The sequence below is a fragment of the Galeopterus variegatus genome, unplaced genomic scaffold, assembly GCF_000696425.1.
Source record: "Galeopterus variegatus unplaced genomic scaffold, G_variegatus-3.0.2 Scaffold714, whole genome shotgun sequence".
Lineage (NCBI taxonomy): Eukaryota > Metazoa > Chordata > Mammalia > Dermoptera > Cynocephalidae > Galeopterus > Galeopterus variegatus.
The window spans coordinates 523,873-535,437 of NW_007726825.1; the positions used below are offsets into that span (position 1 = coordinate 523,873).

The window sequence follows — 11,565 nt, forward strand, 5'->3', positions numbered from 1 at the left end:
AGGGCTTATGCGTGCCGGGCGGGCCCGCGCAGGCCGCTACGCAGAGGCCCTGGCAGAGCACCGGCAGGAGCGGCAGCTGCTGGAGAGCGCGGGCGACGCCCTGGGCTGCGCCGTGGCCCACCGCAAGATCGGAGAGCGTCTGGCGGAGATGCAGGATTACGAGGCTGCCCTGCAGGTGCGGGCGCGGAGGAAGGACCGCATCCCATTAGCCACACCCCAGCCGTGGGCTTGCACTTGTGCGGCCCTTAGATGCGGGCCCCACAGTCTTTCCTGGCACCAGAAGCCATTAGTGAACATATCACTTCGGCTGTGTTGCGGGGGATCGAGATCCACTGTCCGCACAGAGCCCTCCCCGACCCTGGCTGCTGGGGGCGGGGCTGCAACTCCCCAGCTGACTCCCAGTCCTTCTCTCTCCGTGACAACGTTGCCTGGTTGCAGTGTGGAGTGTCTGTCGCCACAGAAGAGATGGGGCGTGTGTGGCCTGGCCTTGGCCTGCTACATAGGGGTTTTGGGGAGAAGGGAGGCTCTCCTGGGCAGGCATAGGATCCTCTGAAGTTGAGACACACAGGGTTTGCTTGAGGTGGGGTCAGCTCACAGAAGGGATTTCTCTCCACTCCCAGCATCAGCACCGCTACCTGGAGCTGGCGGGTTCCCTGTCCAACCACACTGAGCTGCAGAGGGCCTGGGCCACCATTGGCCGCACCCACTTGGATATCTATGACCACTGCCAGTCGAGGGAAGCCTTGCTGCAGGCGCAGGCTGCTTTTGAAAAGAGTTTGACTATCGTGGATGAGAAGCTGGAGGGTGGGTGCTCTCGGGGCTGGCCCCTCCACACTCCCTACCTCCTGAACTGCCCCACTGCTTGCCCAGCAAGCTTGGTGGGTTCTGCCTCCCAGGGCCTTCCTTTACAAGGCACCTGTGTATGGGGAGTGCAGGGCCCATGCTCCTCATGGCCCTGAATCTGACAATCATTTGCTCTTTATTTCCTCTGTACTCTGTGCAGCAGGACTTCTGGCATCCACGGAGGGTGGGGGATGGGAGGGGAGAGGCTGGACAGGCCCTAACAGGGCCAGATCTGGAAATCTCACATGGGGAGGAGGCAGCTAAGTGTTTGGAGGGGGCACCTTCCAGGGACACTGGCCCAGCGAGAGCTGAGTGAGATGAGGACCCGGCTGTACCTCAACCTGGGCCTTACCTTTGAGAGCCTGCAGCAGATGGCCTTGTGCAACAACTACTTTAAGAAGAGCATCTTCCTCGCTGAGTAAGAACCCAACCCTGCCCCACGCGGGAGCAGAACCCCCCATTCCTGGAGGAAGTTGCTGGGGGACAAGTCACTCCGAGGATACTCCAGAGAGAGCAACCTGGCTGGACCTCATGCAGCCCTCACTCTCCCCATCACCCAGTCAATTTTCCATGAGCAGAGAGGCTCCTAACGTCTGTGCTGTGGGCAGGGGGCAAGCAGGTTTGGTTTGGGCCCTGAAAATGTAGCATGGCAGGGCTGGAATCCGTGTGGCATCGGTAGCTGTAACTGGCTGAACGCTCTGTACACATTAGCAGCCGTCTTGAGCTCTTCACTACCCACTATCTACTGTTCCAAAACCAGAGTGTCCTGGGGACTTTGAGCACCTGTCACCCCCACAGGCAGAACCACCTCTATGAGGATCTGTTCCGTGCCCGCTACAACCTGGGCACCATCCATTGGCGTGGAGGGCAGCACTCTCAGGCCATTCGCTGCCTGGAGGGGGCCCGGGAGTGCGCGCGCATCATGAAGAAACGGTTCCTGGAGAGCGAGTGCTGTGTGGTGGTCTCGCAGGTACATGCTCCCCCTGGCTCTGGGCACATCCCCTGGTTGGGCCTGGATGCTGGGGGGTCTGCAAGCCTCGCCTTCTTTGCTCGCCAGGTCCTCCAAGACCTAGGGGATTTTTCAGCTGCCAAACGAGCCCTGAAGAAGGCCTACAGGCTGGGCTCCCAGAAGCCTTCGCAGAGGGCTGCAGTCTGCCAGAACCTCAAGCATGGTGAGCCCGGATGGGGGCCTGAGGGGGTCAACCCCCCCAGAAGGGGTGGGGAGGGCTCTTCTCTCTTGGCAGAAGGAGCCTGAGCATGAGTCCTTGAGAAGGAGACAGCTTCAGCATTGGGCCTCTTCCAGAAAGAGGTGCAGGTCTCTCCACTTCCTGTTGGGAGGAGACCCTTGTTTTTCTTTGAGCCCGTAGCACAGCCTGTCAAGGGGCACTGAATGGTGATCGGGAGACTGGCTGGGCCTTTGCTCAGGAGCCAGCACCTTGGTCGACATAGTCATTCCCTCACCCCAGCGGGTGGGAGAGCAGGTGGCATGTGTGTGGGACAGGAGCACTGACCATGTGACGGTCAATAGTGGCTGGCAGTGGTCAGAGATGCAAGCCAGGCTCTGTTCCAAGGTGTTCAGTGTATCCTTCTAGTTCTCCAGACAATCCTAGGAGATAGATTCTCCTACTTTTGCCAACAGGCAGGTGGAGACAGATGGTCCACCTAAGGGCACATGGCTAACAGCAGAGCTGGGGTCAGGGCCCCGCGCTATGCTGCTGCCTCCCTCGAGACTCTTTCTGGCAGTGTTGGCAGTGGTCTGGCTGCAGCAGCAGCTGGAGGAGGCTGAGGGCAGTGACCCTCAGGGCGCCATGGCCATCTGTGAGCAGCTGGGGGACCTGTTCTCTAAGGCTGGTGACTTCCCCAAGGCGGCTGAGGCTTACCAGAAGCAGGTGTGTAGCCTGTGGCTGGGGCGGGAGGAGAGTGTGATGGCCTGGGGCTCACTGGTGCTGGCTCCCCAGCTGTGCTTTGCAGAGCTGCTGAACAGACCAGGGCCTGAACTGGCCATCATTCATGTGTCCCTGGCCACCACACTGGGAGACATGAAGGACCACCGCCGGGCCGTGCACCACTATGAAGAGGAACTGAGACTGTGCAGCGGTGGTGCCCTGGAGGTGCTGTGCCCTTGCTCCCCTCCCAGGGCACGTGCTTGTCCCCAGCCCTGACTCAGGACTGCTGTTCTTGAGTGGTGCACATGGATGGATGTCCTATTGGGTGGGCGGTGCTTTCCTAGGACTGTCAGCCTCCAGTAGTTGGGAAATGGGGCTCAGAGCCAAGGCAGATGTTCCCATTTTTTGCGGGCAGCAGGGGGAGCCATGCCATGGCTGTGGCCAGCAGGATGTGTGGGCAGCAGCCACCAACCTTATCCTCTCCCCTGCTCCAGGAGGCCAAGACCTGGTTCAACATTGCACTGTCCCGTGAGGAGGCTGGCGATGCCTATGAACTACTGGCATCATGTTTCCAGAAGGCTCTCAGCTGTGCCCAGCAGGCCCAGCAGCCCCTGCTGCAGGTGCAAGAGCCTGCCCCACCCATGCTGATCCTCAGCAAGCTCTGCTGCCTTGCGCCCCCTTTTTCCATGTCTCCATCTCTCCCCAAATCCCCTTCGCCCCAGCCCTGCTTGTCCCACCCTGGCCCTGTGCTAGATGCCCCTTCTGCTCCTCAGAGGCAGGTCTTGCAGCACCTCCATGCTGTGCAGCTGAGGCTGCAGCCTGAAGAGGCCCCTGGCACTGAAACCAAACTGCGGGAGCTAAGTGTGGCCGAAGATGAGGAGGAGGAGGAGGCAGAGGCAGAGGCGGCAGCAGCAGCAGCCAGTGAGGCCCTGGAGGCCAGCGAGGTGGAGCTCTCAGAGAGTGGTGAGAGCCGGATGCTGCCGTGGCGCTGTGGCCACCGTGCTGGCTACACCTGGTGGTTTCTCCCTGGGATGGGCTGGTGATGGAGGGTGCTCATGGAGCTTGCTCAGGGCTCGTTATGGGGGATGTGGGGTGGGGACGGCCGTGGGCAAGTAGGGTGACCAGTGCTTCCATGGAAGTGGACAGAGGAGGTGGCCGCATGCAGGGGCTGGGGCAGGCCCGTAGGACTTCTTGGAGGAGACAGTGGTTGTAAGCCAAGTGGGTGTCAGCAGGGGAGGCAGCACGGGGTCGGAGCTTGGGAAGATGGGCTGTTAATAGGCACATGTGCCGTCCATGGGAGGTGAGACGGGGCCTTGTCTGCCACGTGTGGGAGCCGTGCACATCCCCAAAGCCCTCCAGAGCCGGCCTAGCAGCTGCGCAGAGGCAGACATGAGGGGGTGGGCGGCCCTCCCACCCCTGGGTCCTGCGGTGGAGCAGGGCCTTCACTTGGGGTGGTGGCTTGTCTCTTCCAGGGGAGGACGCAGACAGCCCATCCCATCGCGTCGAGGACGAGGAGCTGCGGGGCTGCCTGGGGCGGCGGAAGATGAACAAGGTGAGAGGGGATGGCTGCCCTCCCCGCCACTCTGCTGCCCTGCCAACCCCTCATGCCTCTGCCCCTTCTGGGGCGGCTGTCCCTGCAGTGGAACCGGCGGAACGACCTGGGGGAGACCCTGCTGCACCGAGCCTGCATTGAAGGGCGGCTGCGCCGTGTCCAGGACCTTGTGCAGCAGGTGGGCCCCGGCAGGGGGAGCTGTAGGTTTGGGTGGGGTATCCCTGATCTCTCTAACTCGGCTTCCTCCCAGCACAGCACAGCACCAGGCTGTGGCTGAGTCGGTCAGCTAGGCTGAGACGGGGCACCCCTTCTCCTGCCTCAGGCCCTCAGCCGGGCACACTGTCTCTTCACACAGTGACAGGGCAGGCTCGAGGCTAGAGGGTGGGCTGTTGCTGCATGGCTGCTCGGGGTGGAGAGGCATCTCCCTCACTGGAAGACCTTGGCCAGAGGAAGAGAGAGCCAGGCCAAGGGATGGATCCATGGAGACTGGGCCCTCCTCTCCAGGGCTGGGCTACGGGCACACAGGGCCAGGCTTCTTCCTGTCCTTGATCACAGGGCCACCCCCTGAACCCTCGGGACTACTGTGGCTGGACGCCCTTGCATGAGGCCTGCAACTATGGGCATCTGGGTGAGCAAGGGATCCGCCCCGACCACAGCCGCCAGGCAGTCTGGCACAGGATCGAGCGGGCCTGTGGGATGGGAAGGGGCACCGAGCAGGGCACTGGGAACTGGGTTCATGTCCCCCGGCCCACAGAGATCGTCCGTTTCCTGCTGGACCAGGGAGCTGCGGTGGATGACCCAGGTGGCCAGGGCTGCGAGGGCATCACCCCCCTGCATGATGCCCTCAACTGTGGCCACTTTGAGGTGGCTGAGCTGCTCATTGAGCGGGGGGCATCCGTCACTCTACGGACTAGGAAGGTAAGCCCGGGAGGGCTGGCTGGGGAGGGCTGTGGGATGGGGCTGCTTGCTCAGCTGGGTGCCACACAGGGCCACAGCCCGCTGGAGACACTGCAGCAGTGGGTGAAGCTATACTTCAGGGACCTGGACTGTGAAACGCGACAGAAGGCTGGAGCCATGGAAAGGCTGCTCCAGGCGGCTGCCTCAGGTCCAGGCAAGAGAGCTTGCTCCGTCCCTGGGGATACTGCCCCTTGCCTGATCCCAAAGGATGTTTCAGCATAGGTGGCGGGGAGGAGGTACTGGGCCGTATCTCATGACAGGTTCTCTCTCCCACAGCTCTGCAGAACTGCCAGGCTCCCCGGGCTGTCCCCAGTAGTCTCCTGTTTGACCCTGAGACCTCTCCTCCCTCGAGCCCGTGCCGAGAGCCCGGCTCTCACACCCCCACACCCCCAGAGTCCTCTCAGGCCCGAGCCAGGGTCTCCTCAGGGCAGGCGGTGGCTCGGCCTCGCAGGGGCAGGCACAGGCCAGGCAGTAGCAGCAGCAGCAGCAGCAGCAGCTCAGAGAGTGAGGGCAGCATGAGCGCCCCCCGGCCGCGCCACAAGAGACCTCGGCGCTCTGCCCCCGCCCAGCAGGCTGAGGCCCGGAAGCCTGGCCCTACCAGCAGCAGGGTAGCAGCCACAGCAAGTGCCAGCCAGGCGGCCTACCGGGCAGCCATCCGAGGCGTGGGCAGTGCCCAGAGCCGCCACCCCGGGCCCAGCCCACTTCAGGGCTTGCGCGAAGCCCCTGCCCCGCAGGCAGCGCTCATCCCAGAGGAGGAGTGCCTGGTGGGTGACTGGCTGGAGCTCGATGCACCCCTGACCCGCAGCCGCCAGGACAGCTGCCAGCCCCGGCCCCAGGGCTGTAGGGACAGGCCCAGTGGCTCAGGGTCCGACACTGAGGAGCGTCCCGTCGGGTCCCAGGCCTGGGCCCGGCAGACCCGCCTGACCCATCTTGAGAGTTGGAGCACGCTGGCCAGAGCAGGAGACAGCAGCCTGGCAGCAGAGCCCCCAGGGAGGCCCAGCGGGGAGAATCCCGTGGCAGGCCAGCCCTCGGTGGGTGTGCGAGCCTGGGGCAGGTCTGGTCCCCCGGCTCGGGGCCAGTGGGGTGGCAGCCTCCAAGTCTCCTGACTTGGCTCTCCCCACTGTCCCCACCTGCCAGGCTCCAGTCCTGCCTCCTCCGATCCGGGTTCGGGTTCGAGTGCAGGATAACCTTTTCCTCATCCCTGTTCCACACAGGTAAGGTCTCCTCTGCCCACCCTGCCACACTCACGTTGGCACGTCAGGGATATGTGACAAGAGCTTCCTTTGACTTGGTGCCCCTGAGCCCAGGGTGCGTGGCAGGCTTCGGTGAGGGTGCACAGCATGGGTAGAGGTCCCTAGAGTGGTGCAGGCAGGCCTCACAGACACTAGTAATGGACAAAGGAGCCATAGCATGCTGGGCTGCAGGATGGGAGGAGGCCAGCCACGGGGGAGGTAGTGTAGGGGGGAGCTGTGGGCCCTAAGCCGGGACAGCAGGGCCTTAGGGCATCTCGTGGCTGTGTGTAGGGCCTGGTAGGGCCATGGCTCAGTGTGCTGTCGGTCCCCAGCAGCGAGGCCCATGCCGTGGCCTGGCTGGCCAAGCAGGCTGCCCAGCGCTACTACCAGTCTTGTGGGCTGCTGCCGAAGCTCACTCTGCGGAAGGAGGGGGCGCTGCTGGCCCCCCAGGACCCCATCCCTGATGTGCTACAGAGCAATGATGAGGTGAGCAGCAGGAGCCAGAGCTGGGCACCCTGGGAAGGCGCCCTGGACTGCTTGCCAATGGTGCTTTCCAGGTGTTGGCTGAAGTAACTTCGTGGGACCTCCCCCCGTTGACTGAGCGCTACCGCAGGGCTTGCCAGAGCCTGGGGCAAGGTGAGGGCTCAGGAGAGCTGCAGCTTCTGGGTGAGGAGGCCTGGGCGGGGCCGCTGGCATGCACTTGCCCACCCCTGTCATTCGTAGGCTTGCAGGCCTTGGGTGCAGGGGTGCTCCTCCCCCAGCCTGACTCCTGATGGGGGCTGTGTCCTGCACCTGAGGGGTGGTATGGGCTGAACCACCAGGGCCGTTTCCAGGAAGCCTGTCTCAGGGACTGGGTATGGGGGTGGCCAATGGAGGTTAGTGCCCCACAGGTCCACTTGGACGCACAGGGTTACATTACACTGGACCCACAGTTTGTGGGTGGGGGACCGCAAGGTTAGCGAGGAGGGGCCGCTTGGCTTGTCCTCCAGGATTAAGAGTGCAGAAACGGTAGGCACCCTCCAGGTGACCCCACATCCCCTCCTCACTCCCCAGGGGAGCACCAAAAGGTGCTGCAGGCTGTGGATCGCCAGGGCATGGGCCCCTCGTTCAGCGCCTGCCGCCTGGCCCTGCACCAGGCCCAGCTCACACCCCTGCTGCGGGCACTCAAGCTACACACGGCACTTCGGGAGCTGCGCCTAGCAGGGAACCGACTAGGGGATGGATGTGCTGCCGAGCTGCTGGCTGCCCTGGGTACCATGCCCAACCTGGTCCTCCTCGACCTCTCCTCCAATCACCTGGGCTCTGAAGGCCTGCGCCAGCTGGCCACAGGCCTCCCAGGCCAAGCCACTTTGCAGGTAGAAGCATGGGGAGCAAGGGCCAGCAACCGGATGGCATCAGTGTTCCCAATCAGCTAGTTGCCAGTTGTCTGGGTTGCTGGTCAGTGCCCAGCTCTGGAACAAGCTCTGTGCAAGGAGACCAGACCCTCTGAGGGGAAACCTGCGCACACATGTCTGGGAGCTCAGTGCCTGGTTTGTGTCTTCCACAGAACTTAGAAGAGCTGGACTTAAGCATGAACCCCCTGGGGGACAGCTGTGGCCAGGCCCTGGCCTCTCTCCTGCGGGCCTGCCCCTCGCTTAGCACTCTGCGCCTGCAGGCATGTGGCTTTGGCCCCAGCTTCTTCCTGAGCCACCAAGTGGCCCTGGGTAGCGCCTTCCAAGGTGAGCTAACCAGGCCAGTCTGCTCCCCAACCCTAGGGTATTGAGGGACTCAGAGGCCTTGAGCCAAAGCAGCCTGGGCACCCCTGACCCACCCTCCAACCATGCACTGACATCCTGGCCCAGGACCCATGCCAAGCTGCCCAGGGACTGTCTAGTCATGGGGTGGGAGCAGGCAAGGGACCTGGAAATGGGGGAAGCTGGGCTCAGGTGTCTGGCCCTGTCCTTCCCCAGCTGGGGGAATTCGGCCAAGAGCTTTGCCCTCTAAACTTCAGTTTCCCCACACAAAAGTTCAGGGATAACAGTTTCCCCAAATGGGTCATGAGGGTTCTGGGCCCAGAACTCTGGGGGTGTCAGGGTGTGGTGGCTGCATAGGACTGACAGGATCTGGCCCCGGTGCAGATGCTGAGCACCTGAAGACCCTGTCCCTGTCCTACAACACTCTGGGCACCCCCACGGTGGCCAGGGCCCTGCAGAGCCTGCCTGCTCCTACTCTCCTACACCTAGAGCTCGCCTCTGTGGCAGCTGGCAAGAGTGACTCTGGCCTCATGGAGCCCGTGGTCGGATACCTGACCAAGGTACGAGGTGGGGAAGGGGCCACCAAGCTAGAACATTGGGCCTCAGAGACCAAAGGTCAAAGGTTCCACCCCTGAGGCCATCACGGGGCTGGAAGGGGTTCTGGAGAGAGGACTGTGGGTTAGGCAAGAACAGATGTGGGGGATACTTCCTGTACAGCTGGCTGCCTCAGACAGTTCCTGGCCACCAGGAAGGACACCTGGGACCCAGGGTGGCCTTCCCTACCCCCAGGCAGGCCCCAAGGGCACACTAGTGCTCTCACCTGTAGGAGAGGCATTTTCTTCTGATCACCAAGTGGAGGAGATGCCACTCCTTTTTGGGGCCTCAGGTGTCTGGCCTCCTGGGTGTGGGGGCCTCTGCTGGGAGGTGGGGAGGGCAGGTGCCTCACTAGGCTTAGCTCCCTCTGGCCTCTGCTTATGTCCAGGAAGGCTGTGCTCTGACCCACCTGACCCTGTCTGCAAACCACTTGGGTGACAAGGCAGTGAGAGACCTGAGCAGGTAACACTGCTTGCTGTCCTGAGGGGGTCTGATCTCAAGGCCCGGGGTCGAAGCTGGGTCAGGCAGGAAGGGCCACAGAGCTGGTGCCAGCTCCTCCCCACAAGGGTGCCCCAAGGCCTGGCTCCTTCCAGCTGACACTGGTCTCCAGGGCTTGCCCGGCTGGCATGCGCCCTCTTCACATTTCTTACTCCTCCCCTGTTGCTCTTGAGAGCTCTTCCCTCAGATGTGTCCTTTCTCACTACCCTGTGGGTTTTGTGCACCAACCTGCACAGGTACCACCACTTTCATACCCTGGGATCTTGGCTAGTTCTCAGCCACATCAAGAGGTGCCCACGGGCTGACCCCGTGGCGCACTCGGGAGAGTGCAGCGCTGGGAGCGCAGCGACGCTCCTGCCGCGGGTTCGGATCCTATATAGGAATTGCTGGTGTGCTCACTGGGTGAGCGCAGTGTGGGCGACACCAAGCCAAGGGTTGCGATCCCCTTACTGGTCACGAAAAAGACAAAAAAAAAAAAAAAGAGGTGCCCAAACCAGGCCATGCACACCCAGAGCTGGCCTTCATGGTCCTGACCCCTGGGCAGTGCCTGCCAGCCTTGTCTGCAAACCACCTGGGTGACAAGGTTGTGAGACAGTCTGGGGAGAGCATGCTGGGCTTGGCCTGTGGCTCCCAGAGCTGAGGGTGTCTCTGGGCAGCTTTCCCTAGTGATGGGGTGAGGGCTCCTTCTGGAAGCTGACCCCTGCACTTTTTCCCACATTGTCTTAGATGTCTCCCTCTCTGTCCTTCACTCATCTCACTGGACCTGTCAGCCAACCCTGAGATCAGCCGCACCAGCCTGGAGGAGCTCCTGTCCACCCTCCAGGAGCGGCCACAAGGCCTCAGCTTCCTTGGCTTGTCAGGTGAGGGCTGGGCTGGCTCCATGAGGCTGGTGCGGTGGGGGGCAATGCAGTGTGGCAGGAGAGGGGCACCAGCTCAGCTCCTAAGATGATGGGGTGGGGAGAGTGTGGGGGTTGCTGCCTCTGGCCCATCCAACCTGACCCTCAGAGCAGACCATGGCAGGCAGGACCCTTCCATAGGGACTTACTCGTTCTCAGTGGCCAGAAGAGGGAGCCCAAGGTCAGGGTGGTGACAGCTGCCACCAGGGGACCCTCCCACTTCTGGCAGGGTCTTCTCTGACCCTACCTGCCCTGCTGTGGCCCAGGCTGTAGCCTGATTCAGCTTTTCCTCACTCTGGCCTCACCAGGGCAGTTCCCCACCTGAGCTGTCTGGAGAACAACCCCAGGGGAGGTGCTTTTATGAACTGGCCGACCAGCTGGGGTCCAGCAGCAGAATGCTAGGCTCTGCTCTCCAGGGTACAAGGGCTGGAAATGGGTGTGCACAAGGGGAGCCCCTGGGTTCTTCTGTACCTCAACCCCCACCCCATGGGGCCAGGCTGCCTTCTCCAGAAAGATGTGCCTGAAGGCAGGCTGGTAGGAGACCTGCACTCAGCCGGGGGCTACTCCCCACACACCTGGGTTCTTGGCAGCTAAGTGCTCTGAGCCACTCAGGCCCTCAGTGTACCAATTTGCAAGCAGCCCCCTTATGCTCATGTTTGGATGGCAATTGAGGTGTAGTCATAGACTGAGAAGGGGACACTGTCAGAGGTACAGGTATGAGTGCAGCACTGGTCTGAGCCACCCTTTCTCCTGCCTGACCACTGGCTATGCAGAGAGGCCTCCTCTTCTTCCTGGAGAGTGTTCGGGGCCTCTCCTGGGCTCTGCTCACTGCACCTCGCTCCAGCCCGGGGCCCTCTGAGGAGGTGTTTCTTCCCAAGGGCCATGCTAGTAGGGAGAAACAACAAGGGTTTGGGAGTCCCGTGGGTCTTGCAGGGCTGAGGCCTGTGCCCCACTGCAGGCTGCACCATCCAGGGCCCCTTGGACCGGGACCTCTGGGACAGGATCACCACGCAGCTGCGGGAGCTGCAGCTGTGCAGCAGACGCCTGTGCGCCGAGGATCGCGACGCCCCGCACCCGCGGCTGCCCGGCCAGCCTGGCCCCGGCGAGTGCACGCTGCACCGGGGCCCCAGGCTCTTCTTCCGGCGCCTCTGACCACGGCGCTGCCCCCCACTCCACCCCACCCCAAGCCCTTAATAAACGAAGCTGCTGCCTCCATCCCGTGGATGCCTGGAAGGCAGGTGGGCGGTGTAAGACGGGGCTTCACTGTGCCGCTGCTCCTATCCCCAGAAACTTCCTACGGAGACCTCATCTGGCGGACCCTCTGGGCAGAGGCGTCCCGCGCAGGCGCAGGCAGAAGGGTCGAGCTCGGGGGGG

General features: G+C 62.7%; 1 protein-coding gene across 1 annotated transcript; it reads left to right on the plus strand.

Moving 5' to 3' along the window:
• The first annotated feature begins 81 nt into the window (after positions 1–81).
• TONSL (tonsoku-like, DNA repair protein) lies at positions 82–11,406 on the plus strand. The gene is made up of 24 exons (XM_008571739.1): positions 82–175; positions 621–804; positions 1,132–1,261; positions 1,642–1,813; positions 1,901–2,015; positions 2,587–2,732; positions 2,802–2,954; positions 3,224–3,349; positions 3,503–3,692; positions 4,202–4,281; positions 4,370–4,459; positions 4,837–4,909; positions 5,036–5,199; positions 5,269–5,392; positions 5,515–6,269; positions 6,376–6,452; positions 6,803–6,956; positions 7,028–7,106; positions 7,524–7,825; positions 8,017–8,188; positions 8,588–8,763; positions 9,186–9,259; positions 10,022–10,155; positions 11,150–11,406. Exons 1-24 carry the CDS (start codon positions 149–151, stop codon positions 11,341–11,343), a joined length of 3,891 nt encoding a protein of 1,296 aa, XP_008569961.1. The 5' UTR covers positions 82–148; the 3' UTR covers positions 11,344–11,406.
• The last annotated feature ends 159 nt before the right edge of the window (positions 11,407–11,565 follow it).

Bases quoted from the DNA above. Each gene is read 5' to 3' on its own strand.
- TONSL (XM_008571739.1), top strand. From the start codon at position 149: ATGCAGGATTACGAGGCTGCCCTGCAG. The intron at 2,733-2,801 runs GTGTGTAGCCTG...CTGGCTCCCCAG, and splicing joins CTGAGGCTTACCAGAAGCAG to CTGTGCTTTGCAGAGCTGCT. The intron at 7,826-8,016 runs GTAGAAGCATGG...TGTCTTCCACAG, and splicing joins CAGGCCAAGCCACTTTGCAG to AACTTAGAAGAGCTGGACTT.